Source organism: Melospiza melodia, chromosome 1 (genome assembly GCF_035770615.1).
Source record: "Melospiza melodia melodia isolate bMelMel2 chromosome 1, bMelMel2.pri, whole genome shotgun sequence".
Classification (NCBI taxonomy): domain Eukaryota; kingdom Metazoa; phylum Chordata; class Aves; order Passeriformes; family Passerellidae; genus Melospiza; species Melospiza melodia.
This window is the reverse complement of record NC_086194.1, coordinates 50,294,456-50,320,773: the sequence shown is the minus strand read 5'-3', so window position 1 is coordinate 50,320,773 and position 26,318 is coordinate 50,294,456. Positions and strand designations below refer to the sequence as shown.

The window sequence follows — 26,318 nt, the reverse complement described above, 5'->3', positions numbered from 1 at the left end:
CTTAGCAAGCATTTGTCTGCAGGAATTCTGAAATTTCATTCTCTGAAATTCTTGCCTATTTCTGAATGATGGGGGAGTTAACTTGTGCTGCTACCAAGGTAACCCAACCAGAGAAAGTCTGTCCCCATTTGTCACTACACTTTTCTCTACACAAGCTGCTTTTCCAAGTTTGCAGGCTCTTAACCAGCTGCATTGCTCAAATCAGTCTTGCTATGGCATCTGGCTTGACAAAAGCAGTGTGGGGAGTGCTGCTTCTCAGCTGCAGGGCCCAGGCAGGCACAGGAATTAACTCTGAGCTGTGCAGATACTGAAAGCTAATCCCACCTGAAATCCATCTACCCACCTGTAGTCAAAGAACAGTTCTTCACCAGTCTGAATGGCTCTTTTAGCAAATATTCCTATTCTGTGATCACCATTAACCATCATAACTGTTTTAAAAGAAATTAGCTATGTTAGTACAAATACTGATAAAATGCACGTTAAAGAAATATCTCACAGTATTTCATACATTGATGAAAAGCAAGTAAATGTGAAACTTACCTTTTGCATAGCAGTTGGGATTTACTGAATGGTTTGCAAATCTAATTTTGTTGCCCTTGCGTGTTGCATCAACCACAAAATCTAGGGGGGGCAGAAAAAAACAACAAACCCCACAAATGTTGGATGGGTCACCTACAAACACATTTTTTATTTTAACACCTAGTGTGCTTGGATCTTAGCAGCTGGAGAAGACTGCACATCTTCCCCATGGAAGAGCTGGCCCACCACCCTACAACAGCTGAACTCTGCTGTTCCACATGGTGCTTTTCCTTTACCTCCTGCCACAGTGGCACCACCTTGGCTTCTCACTAAAGCTTCTCTACCTTTATTCCACAAGGACAAGCTCCATAAATATGCTAAGTCAACACTAACATAAAGCAGCAGGGTTTTTTTCCTCATTTCAACTATTTTCCAGTATTTTATGCTTGACACAGTGCAGTCTGTAAGTTACATACCACATGTGGCTTTTTTCCCCCAACACAATTACCATCATAAATTACTGATTATTTAATTCAGTAAAATTACTTCAGACAACACTTTTGACATTCTTTAGTCTACTTAATGTCTGCACATAATTTTACTCCATGAAGTTCTACTCCTCTTGTACAACAGGCCCATCACTACATCTAGCTGACCAGCATTTAGAGAAAAAATCCCAAAGACGAGCTATCAGCAGGATGAATCCACACACTGATAGAGAAAGATGTGTGGAAATAAGTTCTCATTGTTACCTGCTGGCTGCAGAAGAAAAGGGCTGAACAAAATGCTAAGCATACACACTTTACTTATGCTGCCAAGGGTTGCAACTAATGCATACATACCATTATTCAAGTTAAACAGAAAGCTGCACATGTATTTGTCGTACACTTTTCCTCTTCTGTCTGCCTCATCCTGAGAGATAATCTGAAAGAAACACCACTTGTAAAAGAGAGAAGCACTCCTCCACTGTGTAACCACAGCAGCTTAATGTCAGCCCCTCCCCAGCCTTTTGAAAGACAGGCAGGAGTTTTCTATTCTCTGGGATTTAAAGTATTCCCAAAGTGTTGTTTTCAGCAAGCATTCTGCACTTAGCAAACGTCCATGCTTTGCTTTTAGCACACATAAACTCTTTCAGAGCAGAAGAAAAGCAAGAATTGCTTCTCCTCTCAAAATCAGGGCTGCATACCGGACTCAGGGTTTTATTGCTGCAGAATACAGCTTAGCAAAAGCTCCTACTGACTTTCAGTACAATACTAAATAATTTGCCACCAAATTCCAAGCGTGTCTGAACTGAAATTCCATCTAAGATAAAAAGGACATTCCAGCCTCTCCTTCTCACAAGAACCTGTTTCAAAAGTTTTGTGACATTTCAATTGTGTAGCTCCTGGGATCTGAGGAGTGACAGCAGTCACAGCGTGTACCAGGTCACAGACAATGGCACCCATGGTTGGTCCCTGTCAGTGCAGAACTTCACCAACTAAGCCCATATCCAGTGTTCTCCATCCTTACCTCACCACAGTATTCAGAGATGAATTCATTCTTCTGTACAGGATCTTTGATAAAAATTCCCCAGCCTGCCACATCTGAAGGTGCCAATAGTAAGTGCTGTGGAATAGAAATACCAAGAAGTTTTGATATGCCTGACTTAGATTTGACTTCAGTTTTTCTTTCCATTTTGTTTTGTATCACTTAGTTGTATCACTTAGTGAAATGCATATGTTGGAACTCCAGGAATGCAGACAAATCCAGAGTCTTCTAATGATCAAACACACACTAAAATTACAGCTTGTGAATCAGAAGATGTATGTAAAAGAAAAATGACCAAGTATTTGAAAACTACAAAAAATTTTAGTTTAACCACCCCAAGGCACCTTGAAATGAGGGGGTTACATAAAAATTCATTTACTAAAGACTTCAGCCTCAAAAGGTCTGCAGCCAGGAGCCCACCATTCATTAGCTCAGTAATCAACTATTTTGTGAGAAGACATTCGAGAGTAGAAATAAACTTTAGCTTATTGATTTATTTGCAAGAACTGAATGGGCTTTCAAGACTTTAGTAGACTGTATACAAGGTTATACCTTAGAATCAACAACTGAAGAAAGAAACTCTGGGATAAACTTCTTTATGCTGATCTGGGGAAAGACTGTTGAGCTCCTTAAAACAGCAGCCTATTTGCAATTAAGAAGCAAAGCCTGAACAGGGAAAAGGAGATATCCTGCTGCTCTGCTGCACAGAACACACTAATTGGTACATGACAAAATGTAAATAGACTTAACAGCAGCACAAGAGCAAGCTAACAAGTGACCACTCCTTTCCTTGCTGTTTGGTTTGGGGTTTTTTTTCTTTTCCAGTTTGAAAGTGTGAAGGCAAAGAAATTCCATTCTCTGGCTTGGAAATATAAGAACACCTCTAGCCCCAGCCAACAGGCCTGCAGCTGTGTAACTCTGGACGTACTTTTTTGGATCCTCTCTGAATGCTGCAGTTCTTGCAAGAAACATTTTTGCTGTCCCAGTGGTCAGCTGCTCCACAGGTGAGGCAGAGGTCAGGGTCACACTCACGGACAGCCAGGTAACAGGGGCACTGCTTGGTGTTGCACTGTGCTTTACAACGACACCCAGGAAAACGATTTTGGCCTACAAAGGAATGGGTGGAAAAGAAAAACAGCAAATATGAAAATATACAGTGTAAAACTAAGACTGTGCAGATTAGAGTGTATCAGAATATTGGTAACACAGCCACTGATATCTGCTTTCAGGAGTACTGCAAATTCTTTCCTTCCCTGATTTTAATAACTCCTCCTCAATTTCAGCTCTGAAGGCTGTTTCTGACTTCATGCAAGGGCCAATTACAAGGGCCAAATTAAAGTGAACATGCTCACACTGTTGGATACAATTTGCTGCTCCTGTAACTGCCTGCAGCACGGACAGACTGGTAGTACAGAATTCGTGATGGACAGTGAGAAAAGTTTATGGATAACTTTTAAATGTTTTACTTACATTCTGAGCTGCACTGACAAAACTTCTCACAGAAGTTTTGAGCAATTACACATGGGCATGAGCTATCACAAGGCTGACGTGGGTGATCACATGGCTGATAGTTGTAAACGTGATTCGATGACCCATCTGAATAAAAATAGCAACATTTTGTAAAGTTGAAAGTTGCAGACAAACAATACACAGTTCCCCTCACTCTAAGGCAGAAATTCCCTTTTAGTCATTTAACTAAGAAAGCCCAAACATGAACAAAAAACCCAAACCACAACAAGTGGAGTTGAAAACCCAAAAGACACAAAACCAGAACTGTAACATTAGTGAGGTGTTTTACACCATTAGCTGCCTTCCTAGTGCACCTCATTCTGCCACTGCTCAGCTGCTTTGAGTACTCAGAGCTGAAAGCTGTTTATGTGGAACACTGAGAAACAAAACCACAATGGTATCATTTCCTGTCTGAACATGTTTTGGAATAGCACTGATATTATTCAGCAAAGTAAATTTGCTTAAATACTGAAAGCAATTTTTAATGTGGAACAACAGTCAACTTTCAAACAGGTACCATTGGCAATGTAATTCCATTATTATCATTATTATTATTATTATTATTATTATTATTATTACTATACCACTGTGTTTTCCCAAGTCAATTTTCCAGTACAGATAATGCTGAAGTCTTCTAAGCAAGAAAGGAACTACCAGGGACAAGTCTAGAGCTTTACCTATACAGTAGCTAGGAGAATTTGGTTCTATATAAATTATTTTTGCTATTAATACTCTTGAGCTTGTTTTGAGTTTGCATGAATTTGTAAATTTATAAAAATGCTCAAGCTAGCAATCAGCAACAAAAAATGAGAGAGACAAACAGATCAATTATTTATGTTGCCAGAAGTCCCAACTATTCTCAACAACTTTTCAGAGAACTATTTCTAAATTAAACTGGCTTACAAAAAAAAGGCACTTTTTACTGCAGCTCTTACCCTTAATACCATTTTTACCTGTGCTTCAATGAAGCCATACTGAAAAGACAGTAAACTCAGCTTCCTTTCCTTTTTATGGAATTATACAGAGCTCTTCCAGCTATTTAACCCAAAGAGTACCTTTTGTCCCTACAATACATGTAAGTGAGAGTTTACATTTTTAATTTTCATTCTCCTAAAATTTCTGGCTCCCCATGGAATATACATAATTGCCTAACATTAAAAAAAAAAAAAAAAAACAAAACAAAACAAATAACCACCCCCCCCCCAGAAACAACCAAAACAGAAAAAAGCAATAGTAGAATCTTAAAAGTTCAGGACATAAATTGAATGGAAAGATGCTAACCCTTTTTCAGCTGTATCTTTCTGCAATGAGCAGCCCACAACCTGCAAAAACACAAAACAAACAAGAAGGTTGACAGGAACTCCTCCTGCAGTGGGCTGGGAAAGGCAGCTGCATCTTGCTTAAGATGGGAAAGTTTCTGGAGACATGAACAGCTGCTAAGTGCACACGAGTCAGAGGGGCTGCAGCAGAACCTGTCCCAGTCTGGGGCTGGCCAAGATCAGAGCTCTGCAGGCTGCTCCCCCTCTCCCCACCATTGCTGCAGCCCCAGCATTGCTCAGAGGAGCTGTCCCCACCCAGCCCAGCCAGAGATGCTGGAACTCAGCTGCCCCTGAAGGAAGCCCTGCCAAGAGCAGGTGCTGGAGCTGCTTCTGGCAGGCAGGAGCAGCAGCAAGGGAAGGGTATGAAGCTGCAGATGTGGAGGGTCATGCCTGAACAGCGGCACAGAAATGGGGCAGCTGCACAGGGCTTGGCCCCAGCACCACTCTGGGCGTCCCCTACAGATCACAGCCAGGTCCCACCCTTCACCTGAGGAGCTCCAAGTACCTGACAGGACAGAGTGCCTGCCTGGCACAGCCACACTGATGGGACACCTCAGTATTCCTTCTGGCTGGACATTTTTCCCCAGCTGTCCTGGCTGGTGGTGCTGCACTGAGCCTTTCCCCTTCTGCCTCACAGCCCACACTCCTTTCTCTCATGTCCTTAGTTTTCCTTCAGTGTCCCCCTTCTCAGGCAGCTCAGCCAAGCACACCTTTGCCAGAAGTGGTGTTCTTGTTGTGTGGTGGATTTTATTGTTTGTGTTTGTTGCTTTGCTGTGTTTTTCTAAGAGTAACTTGCTGTTTGGTTAGCATTCACTGTACTTGAAAGTTCTTCCAAGTTACATTTGCCCCTTTATTTTGTATCCATTTCAGATTGCAAGCTCTTTGGCCAGGGAATGTCAGCTATTCCATAAATGGTCTGTCAGAAACAATCAAGCAAAAGCACCTGTCTGGACCTTTAGTACCAAAAGGAAAACCAGACTTTTCATTTCAGTAGCCTAAAAATTAAAGGAGAAATCCATTGTTTTATTTTTAACTCAATTCTATGCATTTTAGTTACGACTTTTATTTTAGTGAACATACATATCAAAAAAATTAGATTAAGCATTTTTAAAGTTTATACTTCTTGGACTTCCTTAGTATATCATGTAACAACATGAAGACAATATGGGAGAAGCCTCATTCCCTGGCCAAATAATACATTGCCAGCTGCATCAAGCAACCTCACTTTCTCTGCAGATTTACTGAGCTGCCCAAAACACTCATGAGCACAGGTACTAAAAGATCCCCAACACAGAACCCTACAAAAGCTATTCTGCCTTTCAGTGAATGCAACACTCCTCAGAAGTTTGCACTCTGAAAAAATATCTCCCACTGTAACTACTTAAATAGGACTTTTTAGCTGCTACTTCTTTCATAAAAGCATAGCAGCTTTTACTTCAACTAAATGGTGTGCAGTGCCCTCCAACAGCTTCAGATAAATAGGATTCTCTATAAAATTGCCCTTCTAAAGCATTACTATGAGATTTAACTCAATAACCAATTTTCTTACAAGCACTGAAGGAGCCCATACAAGTTAGAAACCCATAAAGGCAGACATGTCCAAGTGACTAAGGCTGAGAGGAAAGAAGAAACCCAGAATTACAGAGTACTGTAATAAATAGATGACATTCCTATTAAGAGTGATTCACTCTAGAAGAAAAGGCTACCAACATATATTTATGAATTATGAGACATTGACCCTGCAAGAGGACACTTCCCATATGCCTGAAAGGAGTGCAATTTTGACTTAAATTACTCTTATGCACACCAAACTACTTTCTTTCTTGTCTACCTGGTATTTGGAAAATGTAACATACCATATTTTTGAACAAGTCTTTCACAGAAACTTGTCTGTCACTCCAAGATAATAAGAACCTACCAGCACAGCAAACTCTTAAAAGCATTCTATGGCCAGACTTGTTAAAATACTCTTTCATTAGCAATTAGCAGCTTCACTTTTTCTCCTAAGGTAAGCACTCTCCTAATACTTTAAAAGCACACAAATGTGCATACACATCAAGAAAGCATTAATAGTAACAAGTCAAAGCAGAAGGAAAACTCCAGGGGCAGTCACAAGGGGAAAGGCATCCGTGTGCTCTGTCCCTCTTCTGGAGAGACTTCTGTCACAGGAGGAAGAGGGGGGCTGGAGACACAGTGGCAGCAGAACCTGTGGGCAGTGATACAAGACAACAGGCTGCCAGCACTGACCAACAGGAGTTTGGACTGGCACTATCCAAGAGTATTCACTGCCTTGTAACTTCCAAAAAACTGCCACAAAGCGCTCGAGTTCCCCCGGTTAGCACACAAAGCTGGAGCCTGAGCAAGCACTACACTAAAGGCATAGTCATTTTTGTATCTGCTCCATATAAATCTGCATCTCAAACAGGAGCAAAAGGCAAGGCCTGGTCCCATGCAGCAGGAAGCAAAGGCAAGGAAAGGACAAAGTTGAGACAGCACTCACAACTTGAAGCTTCATTACAAAAAACCAACTGGAAACTCCATAGCAAGTTCCCAAGCAAGCCAGTGGATTTGTGCATTTGGTTGCTGGCATCTGCAGGAGAGCCAGCTTAGAAAACAAGTGTTCCCAGAAGCATCACGACAGCAGCTGTCAAAGATACTGTTCCTCTCTCCTAACAACCTACTAGACCTCTAAACTTTGCCAGTGGCTCTGGGCAGCAGCAGTGTCAGCCAAGCCAGCACTAAAAACACCCTTTGGAAGAAGCTGCTCCAGCATCTCTTGCTTTGCACAGGGATATTCTGCTATCAGAAAGAGCATTAAAAATTCAAAATACATGCCAATTATGTCAAATATGTAGTTGAGTCTTTGCAGTGTTTGATTTTCTGGCATCACTCAAAGACTTCAGTCTCCCAGATCACCTTATCCACAGCCTCCCCAGCACTCCAAGACTCAGCCTTCCAACCAGGCAGCACATCAGAATATCTGTGCCAATGCCTCAGTGCACCTTTTGCCTGATAACATTGACTTTAAATCCCTACAAAAAGGCATCCTGAACTCTTGGTAGAACTACATAAGCTATTCAAACACATGCAGTGAACAGCAGTCCAGCAGAAGGAGAAGGAAAATGAGAAAGTGAGGGGGAAAAAATAAAATATTTTCACATAAAATTACTAAGTGGCCTCTGAATAGGGGATGAGGGCAAAGAGGAAAACCAAAATAATAAAGAAGCAGCTTTAAAATCAGTACCAAAATAGAGGAAGGAGTGCTGATTAGTTAAAGCAAACTCAATTCAGCTCCCAGCAATGGAAGAAAAATATACACATGAAAGAATGAACAGCACTGAAGCACACTCTCTCCTCCAGCATACACCCATGCTTTTCAGAATTCTTTCTTCATTCAGGTCTTTTACTGGCTTCTATGCAAAGCACTCACTTCTCATCAAAGAGTTTTCTCAAAATAACAGCTTAATCTTATACACAGGCCAGGCTCTGACACTTACTGGTTCTCCAAAAAATAGCTATATTAGAAGTTGTCTTCTCCCCCTGATCAGCCTTATTACAGCTATCTCAACAAAAATGTCACAGCAAGGAGGGAGACAAGACATTTCATTATCCAAGAGGGGTGCAGTCTTGCCAGCTAGTTGCTCAGTATGCTCATAGAGCACCAAGATGATATGAGAAATAGGCAAAATTGTGCAAGCAAAGACTTTATCTGCTCTCAGATTGGTTACAAGAGGCCAGCAAAAGCAGCTTTTTGCTGCTGCTTTTCTCTCTGGTGATGCTGCTTTAGCTCAAAGCCACATGCACACATGGACAACCTGCAGACAGGTAAGAGCCCTGCAGGGGAAAAGGGGAAAAGGGGAAAAGGGGAAAAGGGGAAAAGGGGAAAAGGGGAAAAGGGGAAAAGGGGAAAAGGGGAAAAGGGGAAAAGGGGAAAAGGGGAAAAGGGGAAAAGGGGAAAAGGGGAAAAGGGGAAAAGGGGAAAAGGGGAAAAGGGGAAAAGGGGAAAAGGGGAAAAGGGGAAAAGGGGAAAAGGGGAAAAGGGGAAAAGGGGAAAAGGGGAAAAGGGGAAAAGGGGAAAAGGGGAAAAGGGGAAAAGGGGAAAAGGGGAAAAGGGGAAAAGGGGAAAAGGGGAAAAGGGGAAAAGGGGAAAAGGGGAAAAGGGGAAAAGGGGAAAAGGGGAAAAGGGGAAAAGGGGAAAAGGGGAAAAGGGGAAAAGGGGAAAAGGGGAAGGTAAGAAACAGAGGAAGATTTCCAGATGGTTGTCCCAATTGCTGATTGCAGGAGAACTTCAACAGCAGGATGTAGGCAGGCTAAACTGCTTTCCTTTTTAAAAAGGCTGCTGCCATAGAAGGATGGAGACAGCTGGATTGCCACATATTCTCGGACATTATATTTGTAAAATTATCTCCTTCCTTCAATGAGAGTTTAAAGACTTAGAGGACATTTCAAAACTAAATTGCTACCAATAAAGTTTTTATATTGGCAGCTAATAAAAAAGCAAATAAAGTCAAGAAACCCCATGCAATGTGGGAGTGTGCTTTCATTTACTTGGGAAATAAAACTCCTAAACTAAAAAAACTCTGAGAATTCTTCCAAAACAATGTCAGCCTGGTAATCATACAGTCTATTTCAGCTGCAAAAATACATTTGAATCTTTTAGCTGTTCTTTTAAGTAGATGTGGTGGCACCATTCTTATAGCAATTTGTGTCAATCTGACAGCAAGCCAATTTTCAGCTACATATTCCAAACTTGCACCATGGCTAATAACCTAAATTTAAACAGCCAAGCCCACCAAATGCCCAAACACTTGAAAACTGTGCCAAGAGCATAAAAATCAATAGCTTTTGCTGAGAACAAAATCTTTTCCAGATGCTCACTCAGTCTTTTCCCAGCTCACGTTGCCTGCCTCTATCCTACAAAGCAGAAATATTCTACTCCACGTCAACAGGAGCTTTGAACCAGTTCAGGAATTTCACTAGGCCTGGAAATAATAAGTAGACAAGCTAAGACAGAAACAACAAGAATTGATGGGACAAGAACTGGAAGGACAAACTTGAGGGAGAATAAGGGAAGTTAAAGGGAGAAATAGGAAATTATATGGGAAAATGTGTGCTTATTGCTTGCTAAAGAAATGTTTTTGCTAATTTTCAGTCAGTTTTTGATCTCTTATATTCTTATCTCTCAAAATAAAAATAATCAATGCAGAGCTGCATTCTCCAATTCAGAATTCTAAAAGAAAAATGCATTTCATTGACAGAGAATAGCCACAAAGTTTTGCAATTTCAACAGAAATTGTGTCAGATAATAATTTTTTCTTCATTGCAGCTTCACCTCAAATAATAACTTGTTAACCTAGCTCTTTAGTTGGTGTTCTAGGTGCTAATGAAACTGGGGTGCAACAAAGGAATAGTCCCTCCTAAAGAAAAATAAGGCAATCCTACTAGCTTGCTATCTGAAGCTTGCTAGAATACATTTCATCATTAAAAAACCATCAGTTTTATTTTTAAAATATCATATAATCATTACTCAATCCTATTGAAACACTCCTGAATTTAATGTTTATTGTTGTAAAAAATAATTATTCTACATTATGTTGAATGTTGCAACAAGCTGCATAGGTGATTTCTAATCCAAACAGAGTTTTGAAAACTTGCATCAATACACCTACAAGAACCTGGCTGTTAAAGAACTTACAAAGGAAAGGGAAAGAGAAGAGGAAGGTTATAGTTGGCAGTGCAGTAAGGTTTTGTCTAAAACTAAAACACCACTTTGATTTATTGCTGCAACTTTGGGTTTTTGAAGCAAAAGAAGAGTTGCACAATTTTCTTTCAAAATACTTTCCGATCTGAACCCCTGTATCTCCAGTTTATTGTTATGCTAAGGGTATTTAGTAACAGATTTACCTGTGTTTCCTTTTCTTCTTTCTGGGAGGAGTATCAACATCTTCAGCAGGGACTGGTGCAATAATACTAGATTCCTTTACTCTAAACTCATACACCTAACAAGAGATACCATAACACATCCACGATAAATCTCTCACTAGTACAAAGTTGCTCATATTCTAAGTCAGTATGATTTCCTCCAACCAACAACTTACAGATTATATCCAGTCATAGTCTCTTTTCAATACATTTAAAGTTGATTATTTTTGTCATTTAAGAACTGATACTCTAATTTAAACCTCCTGTAAATTTAATTTTAAAACAGTTTTTAAAACTAACTTCTATGTATTTGTGGTATGAATTCTGGATCATAGCATTCTTGGGAAAAGCAAGAAAATTAATTATTTTCCCTTTTAGTAATCAATACTAGTATTTGTATACTTTAACTTTAAAAGTAAATCACTTTGACCCTTAGCAAGTATCTTCCCTGCTTACCTGTCTGCACGTTTTGGTCCCAATCAGTCTGGCAATTGCACAGAAGTTGTCATAGTAGGTGCCAATAAGAACTCTAAACATTGAAGCTTCTGCACCACTCCATTCCACATTCTCTGGAGGCTCAATATTTGGCTTCATCTTTATTGGTGTTTGACACCTAGAATTTGCTTCTGTAACAAATAATTGAGAGTAAGGCTATCTATCAAAATTTACTTTGCCCTTCACATTATGATTAACTGCAGTTAATAAATATCCCAGGTTTTTTGTTGCTTCCCAAGTGCCAGAAAAAACAAACATTTTCACATGCCTCATACAGAAGCTAACAGCAGCTACTCAAATTAATGGCCTACATGTAAATTGAGACAATGCAGACTTTCTCTTACAGTTTGATTAAACTCATTGTTCCAGACTGCAAGGCAAGATGTATTCTATTACCATCTGTATGGCAATTGTCTTTTGTCAGGTGGGCAGCTTTCCTTATCTCTCTCTGAGTGACCACAATCACTCCTCCCTGGGGAGGGGACATCTGCTGATAACAGGCTATTGAATGTCACTGCATGACTGATAAGAACTACCGCATCCCACTGTGAGATGCTCTGCCCAGAGGGAGGAGCCAAGCATTCCTACCTGGATGTAATCTTGAGCTTCTGGAACACCAGCACAGATTCTCCACTGGATTTCCCAGAGGAACAGCTGCCTCTTCCACTGGATCTTCAAGGAAAACTACACCCTTCTACAGGATCCCTGCTCCAACAGAACCACACCTGACTCTCCAGGAGGACTGCAGCCACAATTCCAACTGGACTGCTACCAGCACCCTGACCCACAGGGTATCAGGTTGTGTTTCTGACTGTATCAGTGTTGTTTTGGTTTTACTGCATTGTTTATTTTATCCTTTTCTTCCCTATTAAAGAACTGTTATTTCCTGCTCCCATAATTTTTGTTGCCTGAGAGCCTCTTAATTTAAAATTTATAGCAATTTAGAGGAGGGAGGGTTCATTTTCTCCATTTCAGGGGAGGCTCCTGCCTTCCTTAGCAGGCACCTGTCTTTCCAAGCCAAGACACTCATATTATTCTGTCTTCTTACTCAGTTCCATACATTCCAAACACACATTTTCTAGGATTGCACGGCTTGACTTGTTTTGGCTTTTTTATTTTCGTAGCATTGGGTTTTTTTTGTAGTTTTGGTTCTGTTCGCCCTCTCAAGCACGGCGGCTCATGGAAGGAAGCAGCACTGACCAGCCTTACCAGAGGAACTGGAAGTTTCATCTTTCTTTTCTTCCTCCTCCTTGTCGTTGTTCTCCCCGCCGGTTTCGGTGCCGGCCTCGCGGTCGCTGTCGGTGTCCTTGGACTCCAGCACGTTGATGGTGGGCGTGCTGGGCCTGCTGGTGTTGTTGGGCAGCCGGCCCCGCCGCCGCCCGCCGGGGCGCTTGGGCGGCGTCTTGATGCGCTCCGCCGTCAGCGCGGCCGCAAACTCCTTCGCGCCCTCCTGGACACAAAACAGCACAGTTTACAGCACAGAAACCCAGAAGTGGTTCCACTTGTGACAGAACACCTCCTGCTTGCATCCTGAGGAACTTCCCACTGTTCTACGTGCACCAAAGTTCCAGTTAAAGGCACGCCAGCCGTGAACACGAGTACTTTTGATGCTACCATGAAAAACATCTACACTTACAAACTACTCATGTCAGTATTTTGGTTCACCTTTTACTTTGGCTGCCAAGAGAAAAATAATTCAGTAGTAAATTTCTATTTTCCCAGATGACAGAAATAAATTTGAATTTCCCACAGAAAACACCCATAAAAACACAAGAACTCTTCTTGCACATGGCACTTCGACAATTTGTGCTCTGCATCTTTTAAAATGCAAGCATTTGTAACTTGCTTTCTGGTGAAAAGGGGAACGATAAAGTGTAGCAAGTTTTCAGATGGGACAACTGCATAGTTTCTCGTACTAAAACATTTAGGGGAATTATGAGAGAGATTTGAAATTATATTACTAAAGATTTCACTTTATTAATTTCCATCCTAGTGCTTCTTAAGAACAAGTCCCAAAAGGAAATTAGCCTTTGGCAAACTAAAAAAACCTTTATAATTTTTAGTTGTGATACAATTTACAAGAGTGAAGTCTGCAGTTCCTTGACTAGACTGGACAGAATAGCAGCAAGACCATTATTAGGGGATAGTAATATTTCTTCCCTACAAATATCTCAGGCTACACCTACAAGTATTCCTACTTAAGATGATCGAAAGTTTAACTCTTTCTCTTGCAGCAGCTGAAGGTAACATACTTGACTGCAAATGGCCCACAAGCAGATGCACTATCCTAGATCCAGCATGCCCTTAGTTTAAGCATCCCCCTATACTGCAGCCAGCACTAGCACTCAGTGAATTGTGACATATAAAATTATCTTACCAGATGCTGGTAACAGTGAGGTCCACAAGGCTTATTATCTAATGCTGTTTCTGTATTCTTTCGCTTATAAGTATTGGGAGTTGCATGGAATGCTGTTGAATCAAAACATCACATTTTTTAGTTTTCATATAAAATATATTAAATATGTAACCTCAAACTCTACCCAAAACACAAAGTTACCAAGACTTTACTAAAACCAGAATAAAATACTAATAAAGAGAATAAACAAATAAATAAATAATAAAAGAAATCCCATGTAGTGACATATGACTTACCACTTAAATACACAGAGACAGCACACAGGTAAGTTTCACATATCATGGAATAGTTTGGGTTGGAAGGGACCTCAAAAATCAACTCCTCTCTGCTATGGGCAGGGACACTTTCCACTAGACCAGGCTGATTAAACCCCATCTAGCCTGGCCTTGAACATTGTCAGGGATGAGGCAGCCACAGCTTCTCTGGGCAACCAGTTCCACTGTCTCACTTCTCTCATGGTGAAGAATATCTTCCTTACATCAAATGTAAATCTATCCTCTTCCACTTGAAAGCCATTCTGGCCTTTTCATCAACAAAGACAGTCATCACATTTGTTTCGTGTATCAAGGAAGATTTGGTGTATCACCCTTTCCAACAAAAGAACAGACTTTACTTTGTTGTTATGTTAAACAGAATTATTCAGGGCTTCTCCTATTAATGATCACCACTTCAATGTGCAAAATTCAGTTGTTATATTTCTATCTTGTCAAAAAATGCACCCTTTGGAAAGGTAATAGGACCCACTTTACATTTTCATCAGTGAGAAGGACACATAAGCATTTTTGCTCTATTAGTTTATCAGCACTCCAGCTAAGCTGGCAGGATATAAGAATTCAGTTCCTGTATCCCAGCTGCAGGGTAAAAACAAGTTAGCATTGCACAGTCACTGGATAAGTGAGCCAAGTCTGCACCTTGCAGAGAAGTGTCTGCTCCTGTATCTGAGGGACTCTGTACAGCTCTGAAAAAGCTGCAGAACAGTGACTCAGAGGGGAGCAGAGCTGGGTATGGTACACATGCAACACGAGCACCTTGGTAACAGGAGGGCAGTTTCCTACCCACTCTCTTTGCCAGAGCCAGCTCTCCTCACTGGCAACCCCTGTCTCCCAGCAGGGTGTTTTCAGGGAGACTGACTTCTCACAGCTTTCTGGAAGTCTTGGGAGCTTCTCTGTACCCCTTACAGAGCTCTTCTGAAGCCTGGAAAACCTGCCACTAGACTCTCATCAAAACTCATACATTCATGCTCCCACATTGTATTAGGAGCTTTTTGAGATACTATCATTAGTTTTCTGCAATTGCCTTTTTAAAAACAACTTGTCTGTGCTCAAGGAAAAAATACTTTGATTTTCAGAGAGAGAGGGAGAGAGAGAGAGATAGATATCAATACTTTTTCCTTCTAAATGTGTTAACAGTGGCATACAGAACTGCAAGGAACAGAAATGAAGAATGGACTGAAATTTTAAAAAGAAGAGAATACTCAGTGCTAGCTGTTTGCTAATGCTCCACAAAGGCCCAGAAAAGATGCTCAACTTAAAATGTGCAATTTCCAAACTATGCAGAAGCACTTATGCTGCAGTTTTACAGCACCTGCAGTTGGGTAACTGTAACTTACAGTGAAGGTTATAAAAATTCAGTGAATAAAAAGTGCAAATATGTTCAAAATTAAAGAAGAAATCCCTCCCCTCCTCCCCATATTAATCTAAAAGGGCTGTTCTACACCACCACTGCACACATCTCCTTCATTAAGCCATTTGCTATTCATTTTATTTCCAGATCACGCTGGAGGCTTCTCTCTCTATGTCCACTAAGCTTTAAAGACTCCACTTTTTAAATGCACTTCCATCCCTGTTAAAGCATGTGGGCAGAGCTCATGTCTTCCCAGACAAGGCTATCAAAAGCAAACTTCATTTCAGTGGCCTGGTGTGCAGCATAGCTCTGCAAACACCTGCTTTGGCAGCAGTGGGAAGGGTGACCAGTTCCATCTTGGAACTTTGGAAACACTTCATGTTTCCCTCCCATAAAGGGGGGTGAGTTGAAAAATCAAATAATAATTTCTATAATATTGTGCCTGTATTAATGATAGCAGCAGGTGGGAACCCCCCAGGAAAGCAGTGTACTCTTGCAAGGCTTTCTTAAAATGGTACAAATAAAATAAAAGTAACAATAAGTAAATATTGCATCCCATTCTCCAGACAAATATGTTATATTTTATAAATCTGGGAACACAAAAAAGCTTTAATTTGCTATATATGAGCATATTGATATGGGAAAATTATTTACAACAAGTATAGGAATGTAATTTATGTATATTGTTGCCATTAGTGCTCTTTCTTCCCCCAGATTAGTTAAAAGCTTTCATTGCCATGTCATTTCTCATGTTTCACATATCCTTCAAGTGTTCATGTATTCTGTAGGTAAAATATGTTACACTTTGTTACAGTAACAAGAAACCATGCAATTTAATGCCAAGTTATTTCACTCTTTTCCATCTTTTAAGAAACAATGAGATGATGGGAGCCATTTACCCGAAAGTGAAGGGGAAAACTCTCATGTTTTTCAACACTGCATCTTTAAATTTGCACAGTATACCATTTCATTCAAGATTTTTTTCCACTTAACTGTTTTACCTTCTCTTCATACCACAAGGAAAATAATTTTTCAGCAATGCAAAAGAACACTTAGACATTTGCTAGCCATGATCTATACCAGACTGCTGCAATGTACAGAAATCAAATCTATTCTTTTTACATGTCACTTGCAGATGCAATAATTTCTCTCACAAATTAATTTGTGCAAGGTCCTAAAATGAGTGGTTTTTAAAAACTGTTTTCCTTCAGAAAAAGAAGAAATGCTTAACTTGTAATAGAATGAAACAAACCAACCTTTATTTTTATTTTTTAACTCATGAGACCTCAAAAATAGACTACATATGATACTTAAAATTAGAATCATATCTTTGTTCAACTATTTAAAAAACAACATGGTACAGTAAGGACAACTACAGTCAAAATCTACCACCTCTATTGTGAGGTATTTTTTTGGGAGGGTTGTTATAAAGAAAGGACCCAGAACAAGAATAAAACTATTTGTATCACTGCATTATGATATTTAAAAATATCAGTAGTAATCTTTTTCAAAAGAAAAATCACAGAAAATTTTGTAGAATTTCCTAACACCTAAAGTCTGCATTTCTTTAATGATTTCCTTAAGAGAAATCATTCTAAAATGGTGTCTCTGAACATGTTTTCTGTCTTTGAGATTTATTATCTGTCTCATCCCCAATAGGCTCAACTCTCATTTTCAATAACGTGAAAGTACACAGGCAACAGTTTAGCCTGAAATGTACATTTGCTTCATAGTCAAGCTATTTGGGAAATTCTCCCTACCTGATATTTTTCCTTCTTCTAAATTCTTTGTTAGTCCAGACATTTAGGCATAATTCCTTGCTGTCAGCAAATGAAGTCCACAAGTACACAAGTTTTTTCAGTTATGTCATCACCTGCACATAAAGGGATTGCCAGGTCGTCAAGGGGACTTGACACGTTAAAAATCTAATGATAACTTTTCCTATATTTAACTCAAATGCTCTAGAACAAAGATTGGAAACTCCACAAAATAACTAATTGTTAACTAATCTTAACAAAAATGGAACCTAAGAGGGGGAAATACAAAAAGCAAAAGCAGACCTAATAGAATTCCTGTATTATCTTTTAGTTCTCTATTCCTTCTCCAGAGATTTACACCTTTCAAAGTACCAATGTGATCACTGTAGCCCATCACATTACCAAAGTAATTCATCAAAAATGTCATCTGCAGAAGCCAGGACATCATCCCACAGCACTTGGCAAGTGCATGAAACAGAACATAGAGGCAACTGTAGAAATGTGATAAAAGTTGAATTGTTGCTGAGACACTGAAAATCGGTAGTGCAGCCTTCCAATAACCAAAGCATTCTTTTTAATTTTTTTTTGATGAGTTACTTATTCCAAGCTATGAGCTGGGTGAATTTTGACCAACAGTCTTAAAATTTCACAGAAAACAAAGAGGCCAAACAACCAACTCTCTCGGTTTTTAACAAAAAAATTCTGTGCTCTAGACAGACACGCAGACAGACAGACACGCAGACAGCAAACAATCCTCTTTCCTTGGTGTAACTACAAACAAAAGGAAAAGGAAGCAATGCATCCAAAGCAGTGAGCAGTCATTGTTGCAGTGGAATTTGGGTATGTTTTCAGGAAGTGGCAACTGAAGCATCAGTTTATGACATTCAGGGTCCAGCGTTGAGCCCACACAATGAAGGTCAGAGATCTCTTTGCAGTGGTTATGTATCAAACACATCATCATCAGGGACAACTGCTACATCATCATCAGGGACAACTAATGAGCTGCACAGGCTGTCACAAAGAGCACTGTCATAGCCACTCATTGTACCCTACACCTGACACAAAGGTAAGTCCTAAATGCTTCCACAGTGAAAGTGCTATGCATCCCTCTTTCTGTCATGGCCCTGAAATCCTGAAGGGATGATTTAAAGTTTGGGCTCTTTAAAGTAGGAGGAACAGTTTAAATAAAGCCTTGGACATACACCACTTTGGAAAGAACTGCAACTTGCTTAAGGGACATATCAAAAGTCACCAGCAACAAGAACTTAGGCAATATTTTAGTATAAACACTTTGTCTTCTATCTCAAGATTATGAACACAGAGAAAGAAGGCACAGGGCTTCTGGCTTAAAGGATGCTGCTGGTATGAGAGCTGAGGTCCTTCAAGCAGTGACACAGCTGTGGACATTCTCACCCAAGAACTTGACAAAAAGTCCAAGACTGTGAACCCATTCTTCACAGCACTTTTATTAAAAAAAGTCTCTCAGAATTGGTGCCTCAAAACTGTGGTCTGGTAAAATAGCAGGTACCCAACAGGTAGTCAGCAAAACCTTTCAGTTGTATTTCTATCAGTCTGCAAAAATGACCATGAGAGGCAAATCTACATAGATTAACGAAATAGAGTAGTGAAACGTGTGTGTGCTTTAGAGGAGCAACCACCCCACTGAAAAACTAAAAATTTATAAAATCATTGAGAATAATGCCTAAAATCACCGCAGCAGAAACATCTGAAGTCTTCAGAGGTGCTGCTAGAGTAAGCCGGTCCTCACTATGTCCAGACAATGCTTTTTGTTGACTTAATCAAAAATCTCTCTGCTAGACTATTGAGAATGTCAAGAACTCCTAAAACCCCTGCCAGACAAACTGATGGCCAACAATCAGCACACAGCTTCACTTCCCTGTCCTACAGACTACACACAGCACTTCTTGGAATCAGTGTCCAGGCAACTAAGACATCACAAGACCTACAGCTTTGCAGAACACACTGTGTTGAAGCTGGCTGGGTCAAGGCAGCAGCTTACTCCAAAAACTTACTGTTCTTGAACATTATGCAGAAGTAACAGCTTCCTTTTATTTTTTATTTTGTATTTTCTAGCAAGGCCTGTCAACAGAATATAAGGAGAAAGTGAAACTAACAGACCTAACTCCAAAATGCTCAAGTACTAAAGGAACCAGGAAAGTGAAAAGCTTCTCCCCTCCTCACCATCTGAGAACAACTCCAATTCCTCCTCAAAGTGAAAGGCAACCAAGGGATATGAAAAAGCAGCAGCACTGTGCAAAGCCTTCAGTGTGGAGTACAAACACAGGCAGATTGCATGTGTGCTGGATGAGGAGCTGCTGACAAAGCACAAGGATTCCCAAATGAACATGCATGAGCACTCACAGTGGAACATGCAAATGAACAGCTAAGTCAAAAGCAAAAATTAATTTGGTATAGAGGGCATCACAGTTTACTGTTACAAGTTGAAACCAGTTCATATTGGCTGTTAGTTTCCCCTTTACATTTAGCTCTGTCCAGAAAAATTGTCTCAAGTAGCACTTCAGAATCTCTTCACACTTTGCAAGTGAAAGCCAACATCACTGTTAAGCTCTTGTCAGCTTGTTGGCCCAAAACAATGGGGCAACATGAAAGCAGTTCTGGGAAAAACACATCACAATTTCTAAAACTCAACTCTGAAACAATTCTTCAAATAACCAAGTACAACTAATGTGGCTAAAAAGTAACATGGCAGAATAAAAGAGAAAACCGTTCATGAATGAAGCAAGTCTGATAAATAACCAGGATTTTTTTAATAGAAAAATACATCCCTTTCTCCATGCACAAACTGAGAAAGCGTAACACAAACAATAGTAGAAAACAAAGACATTTTCCTGCAGACTATATAAAAAGAGAAGTGATGTTACAGATTTAGTCCAAGTCAGGAATTCTATACAAAGTCCTAAATGCAGAAGGGATAACAAACTACCCACACAGATCCATTCAGTTTTCTGAGGTATAATTTCCACTGCAAAATAATGTCAACCTGGACAAGCTGTTTTCATCAACTTTAGGGATATTCCTGCTTTTATTTTTTCTTCTCTTTCCTTCCTTCTGCATGGGATCTTATGGTACTTTTAAGTTTTCTGACTTACAAAAAAGAAAGACAGACATTTAGGAGCACACTTGAAAGGTACTTACGATGCAAGAAGCAATCGTATTTAAAACAGCGCCTACAGAAGAGTGTGTGAAAGGAGTGCAGGCTTTGCTCCCTCTGAACAGATTTAGCATTTGGTCCATCTATGTTCGGTGTGCACTCAGGAGGAAGAGCTCCAGGAAGCTGCTGCTCAGTGAGTTCTTTGTATCTTTAAAGCAAAATAATAGAAGTTATTTATTGAATATAATTTTTTTTAAACAAAAGTGGTTTTTATTCCGGTACCACTCTGCATTTTCAATGACAACTTCAAAAACCCCTAAGAAATATGTGTCAGCTAAAAAGGCCAATCTGTTAGTGACATAACAAATTATTAATTCCATACTCATTAATACAAATTGACTAGGAAATAATGTATTTGTTTTCAAGACCAACACGACCCTGTACATAGTATCATTAAAAAGGAGTAGTATCATCATCACAGTATCATCATCATAGTATCATCCACAATGGAGATAAGATTGTTTTTTTTAGCAGTAGCTTTTATTTTACCACCTCAAAAAATAACAGATTATTAGAGACATATAAGCACCCACTGTTCAATATTTTAAAGGGAAGGCTAATAAACAAAACTTCTGTATTGTTTGACCTGGGGGAAAGAGCCAAATCCCTTTCAGTGTCACCTGCAGAAGTTACACAAATGCCACAGAACTAGCTGCAAGAGGAACCATTCATAATCAACCAATATTTACTGAAGGATTTATTTGATAAGGAATCTTTGATTCATAAAGCAACACAGCAATATACTGTAAGAAATGCATTCTTACTTCTCTTTCAATTCTTCTGCTGTACCCTTGTCTGGAAACATTGAGGAAATGGCTTCAAATATCTTGTCAGAAGGAAATCTCCGAGGTGGGTGGGTTTCTTTCTCTGTCAAGGAAGCAAAAAATTTGGAAAACAAAAAAAATATATTTCTGCTTCTTTGCTACCTCAAGAAGGTGTTCAGAGAAAGGAGGTGTTCACCAAAATTCTAATGTAAAAAGGAAATAAAGATTTTTATTTACAAATCACTTACAATTTTAACTGTGTTAAGTGATCTTTCCTGATGAGAAAAATCTACTAGTAAAATTCGGAGAAACCATTATTTCACCAGCAGATGGAGATGGAAATTCAGAACTCTGCCTGCTTTAGAATAATGATACATCATTTTCTGAGGAGTACCAAAGCATTTATTAGACAGATACCTGACTGATTTTGGGTGCATTTGACTGTCTCAGTATGCCAATGAACAAAAATTGGCAAAAGTGCCTCTCACGGTGTTCTCAATAGAAATTTTGAACTAAATGACAAAGGAAATTATGAAAATTATGCTACTTTACACCTTAAACCTTATCACATAGGAAGATGGGTTTGAACAAATTCATTGAGTGGTTAAACAAAATGTTTTGGGTTTCATTTCTAAAGTCTGCAGATAGACATACCCATCCTGTTACCTTCCCGATCTTTTTGCTTGTCATCTCTTTCATCAGGATTGTCATCTCCATCATCATCATCTTCATCATCACTATATTGACCAAGGGCATTGACCAACTCAACAAATATTTCATCATTGATAAATCCACATTCTGAAATCCAGCAAAAGTGGGAATAAACAAAAAACACAAGGTGTATATCAGGTATTTTTAATACTCCCTACATTTTAATTAAACTAAGGCAAAGGCTGTCATTTATGAAAAGCAATTTCGTAGTTTTCCCCTCTTAAATAGCAGTGTATAAACCAAGACCAGGTAAAAAAAGCTCATTATTCATTCCTTAGACTAACAAGAGGGAATGAAAGAAGAAAAATTATCACTTTTTTTTTCCCCAACTCCATGTGCTACGTACATATATAAAGCTCTCTTCCTTGTAAGATAAAAAAATACTACCAGCTACATTATTTAAGAGATGTTATGCCAGAATCCCAGTTCCAACATGGTTAGGGTTAAGCCAGTCTGGAAATGCATGCTAACAGTCTATAAACTAATCCTTAGTCAGCTAAGGAATCTCCAGAGAGATTTTTGGTTGATTGTTCCTTAGCATCTACTTCCCACAATAGACCCCCCCTGACTGGGTGATAAAAAAAATACATTTATATACAAAAACTTCAAGAGAAAACTGAATTTTATACATCTATTTATTAGATTATATTCTGCATATATCTATTTATTAGATTATATTCTGTTTTGACATTCAGATTGCAAAACAGATTAAACAATAAAGCATTTCTGTACAAAGGAAAAATCATAGTTAGTGCTGACAAGAGACTATTTTTACAAAAAAAAAAAAAAAGGCAACAAACATGAACTGTGTGGGAACTGTAGTGCTTATTACCGTCCTTTTGAACCTGGACTGGGTTTGCATGTCAAAATAACTTCACAGAAAATAAGACTTTTACTACTATGAAGACAATGAAAATACCACTCGGATGTTTTAAACAGACTCTTAATATACAGACACAGCTTAGTATAAATTGTCTCCCAAAAGTGCAATTACAGAGCTAGTTTAGAATTCTGACTCTTACATGGGAATGCCTCTGGATTACAGATTCCCACAGTATTTACATTTAATTACAGTCACACAATAGTAATTATTGGGAGACTTCTTTTAGTCTCTTTACCTCTAACATATTTTACATATTATGGAGAACCCATAATAACAGTAATTGCCATCATAAACTTGCATCTCAGGATGCTCAAACAGGATTAATTTTAAAGCTAAACTCCTTTAATAATAAATTAAATCAATAATAGAAGACATTTAGTAGTAATGTCATCATTTTGACATAACCAGTGCTCTGACAGGGAAATCAGCAATCAGGAAATGTTTAAAAATATCCAAAGGCCAAAACCCATGAAACATTCCATGTTTTTTATGAAATACAAAGGCACTAGCTATACTGAGGACATTAACAAGTCTAGTAGGGCTGAGTAGCATTTATTATTGAATCACAGGTTTAACTTCATGAACGGTACACAATCAACTCAAAAAGTGTGGTTCTCTTTCTCAAATGCATCAGCATTAACAGGAATATGATTCATTTTAAGAAGTTATTCTCTGTTTGAGAGAAGGGTGGAGTGTGTGGGTAATATCTCTGAGAAGGGGGAATCACAGTAGTCAAGAGAAGGCTCTACAAGGGAAGTTGAGGCTTGTATAAGCCAGTTCTGAGGGAGCCCAGAGCAAGTGAAAAGTCACCACTTCAGTGAGACTTTAGCAAAGTGAGGGACAGATATTACACTGCAGGTAGCCCAGCTCCCACACAGGAGAACAGATAAACTACACCTCAGAATAAATACATGTAATACTTCTGTACCAACAGAAGGATACAACTTTGCTCTATAAGCTGATTTACAGAGAGGGGGTTTTTAAATAGCTAGCAAGTTCCTTAAAGAAAAGAAGGAAATAAAACCCCGCAAACCTACAAGAGGTTACTCTGTTGAATCACATTTGCAAATGTTGTCATTATCAGAGTTTTGCATAATCATCCTGCCACTTTCTGCTAAGCAGGATACATACATACATCACAATATCATATTCCAATGCTCTGAGCACAAAACTGAATACCAACAATCACTGTATGGCATAAGGAAAAAGTTAATGTGCTTAATTTCTCCACACTACTGCTTAAAACTTTTCAGCCTAATGAAAATGCAGAACAAAACATTTAAATAAGGAAGCCTGTTATACCCAAGGTTTACACAATACAGTAGTATCTCTACAACTTCTGCAACAATCACACATCAGGCCTTAAGCAACACTATAGCAATAATTTATATAGGAAGAAATGATTAGTATACCTGAGTGTTTGGGCTCACCTCTGTCTCCATGCACTTTCCCATCATAATTCTTGATCAGTTCTTCAATAAAAGTACCATCCTGGTCAAGCACTTCATCTCCCATATACGGAATGTTATGTAAAACAGTTTCATCCTCTACCTAGGAACAATAGTGATAATCAAACCACTTTAAATTGTGTTGTCAAGTGACCATTTCTGCGTTGTTTTTCACTATCTAGAGGAATCTGCCTACAACAGTAAAATAGCTTCACTGCTTTAGCACATTTACCATTAAGTAGAAAAACAAAACAAAACTCTCAATGACTTTCAACAATTTTTTGCATTCTTGGTGGCTGGCTCAAAATATTAACACTAGCTCCTAATCTTAAGGTTAGCAGAGCGTTTCCAAGAAGTTTCTAATATGGAAACTCATTAAGTTATCTGGCTTTGGGAAGCTTGCATTTGGTAAATTCATTTGTCCTTTCTCAGTTCTCTCTTACAGTAATGTAGGAAAGCACAATGGGAACCACCCTTTCATTGTTTGGCCAGAGAAAAGAAAATATGGTACAAAAAGACTCTAAATTAAAGTTGCCTAAAGAGCAAACAGAGAAACATGCCTGAAAATTTAATCTGAACTCCACTGTCCCTTTTCTTGATGGCATATAGACTAAATGCATTAATACTCCCATGTTTTATCAATAGAATTTACGAACTTTGATGCTCAGCTGCATCTTCCAATACTACAAAAGAACCTTCTATTGTTAAAAAAATAAATTTTCCCGCTGATCATGACTCTGTACCCATCCAAAAAACACTATTGAATTGAAAGCAAGGAGAAAAAGGTGTGAAAAAACTGTGTATGCACACTGACAAAAAAACTGTTGTTTAAACCACTTCATAATAATTATTACCAAAATAACTAGTCAGCAAAGGTGGTCACATACAAAATAGTGTGACAAAGACTTGCAATAAGCTAAGCTTTTCAAAAAGTCAAATACCTATATCAGAAATCTAATGCTATGGCTTCTGCACACAGTGAAATTAATCTGAAAAAAAAAAAGGCATACTCAGATATGAGAATGACCAAGATTGGGGGGACTATTTCAGGACTTAGTTCCCTTTATTCCACAATAATTACCATTCTGTTACAAATATGTTGGTTGATTGCCTTACAGTAAAGCATTCATATCCCTCAGAAAACATTTCTCACTACACTAATTTGATACGTTCAAATAAAACTACATTTGTTAATGGTCACAAAAGACAATAGGTCACCTGAGTTAAATAAACTTTTTTACAGCAAAGATAAATAAACTTTAAAGCAAGATTTTGGAGATACTTAGGTACATTGAGGACAGAGATTCAATTGGCAAAGTTACCTTTCTATTTATTTTATTTAGAGGAGCTTATTTCTGATGATTACTGCCCTATTAGCAATACCTCAACTAGGGAGGGTAATTGGCAATAGATTTAGCTGGCATACTTCTAAAATTAACACCTCCCTTTTCTCCCTACCTTTCTTATGCCTACACTTGTTTAAACTTACCATAAAGTTCTGTTGAAGGGGAGACCAAGAGTACATTATAGGCACAGAAGCAACAGCATTGAGAGTCTTCAGTGGGATGACTTGTTTTGGAAAATCAATGTCACTGGTAACAGAGCACTGAAATAAGAAGTTGAAGTTACACTTACATAGCAATGTCAGGAAAAAACCAAACAAAAATAAATCACAGAACACTCTACAATGTACAAAATTCAAAGAGTTTCTCAAAATGAGCCATATCAACCTTTGAAAAATACATCCATTTTTCAAGGCATAATAGGAAAAATGGTTTTAGCAAGAGAAAATAACCTCAATAATTATTTCTATGTCAATACATTCATTAATAGATCATGATGGCATTCTTCCACTTATTATTAAGCTGCTGTGATAGTATTTTACTCAGACTATTCGACCTACAATACAAATTAGGTTTGGTATCTCAAAACAGATTTAGTACCTGTTGCTGCTGCTACACTGATGTTAGTGTATTCACTCAGACCATCTGAGGGGCAAGTGAATTCCCCTGGCTTCAGGTCAATACACTGCAGAAATCATGTATTACTTATGTTATAAAAATAAATAAGATTTTACTTTAATGCTAGCAAGACACCTTATATAAATAAAAACTCCATATGTCTTTTTAATTCCTGCCTTTTTTCCCAATTATTGTCTGTTTATCCTATCCTCAAGTCTTTCATTATGCTCACTGCTTGCAAAGGAAAAATGAAAATTAATTCTTTGTATGT

At 38.7% G+C, this 26,318-nt stretch overlaps 1 protein-coding gene across 5 annotated transcripts in view; it reads right to left on the bottom strand.

Moving 5' to 3' along the window:
• EZH2 (enhancer of zeste 2 polycomb repressive complex 2 subunit) overlaps positions 1-26,318 on the bottom strand; it is a 36,563-nt gene that overhangs the window by 715 nt on the left and 9,530 nt on the right. For 2 of the 5 annotated variants that reach the window (XM_063157973.1, XM_063157959.1), the window contains exons 4-19: positions 25,576-25,692; positions 24,051-24,189; positions 21,699-21,842; positions 21,045-21,147; positions 20,265-20,428; positions 13,669-13,760; positions 12,501-12,741; positions 11,253-11,422; positions 10,779-10,873; positions 4,837-4,877; positions 3,517-3,642; positions 2,975-3,153; positions 2,029-2,124; positions 1,362-1,443; positions 541-621; positions 344-428 (exon numbers count right to left, since the gene is read on the bottom strand). In XM_063157973.1, the coding sequence (XP_063014043.1) occupies positions 344-428; positions 541-621; positions 1,362-1,443; positions 2,029-2,124; positions 2,975-3,153; positions 3,517-3,642; positions 4,837-4,877; positions 10,779-10,873; positions 11,253-11,422; positions 12,501-12,741; positions 13,669-13,760; positions 20,265-20,428; positions 21,045-21,147; positions 21,699-21,842; positions 24,051-24,189; positions 25,576-25,692 (1,955 nt within the window). The remainder of the gene's footprint in view (positions 1-343; positions 429-540; positions 622-1,361; positions 1,444-2,028; positions 2,125-2,974; positions 3,154-3,516; positions 3,643-4,836; positions 4,878-10,778; positions 10,874-11,252; positions 11,423-12,500; positions 12,742-13,668; positions 13,761-20,264; positions 20,429-21,044; positions 21,148-21,698; positions 21,843-24,050; positions 24,190-25,575; positions 25,693-26,318) is intronic. The other 3 variants (XM_063157981.1, XM_063157968.1, XM_063157966.1) reach the window with 2 other exon arrangements.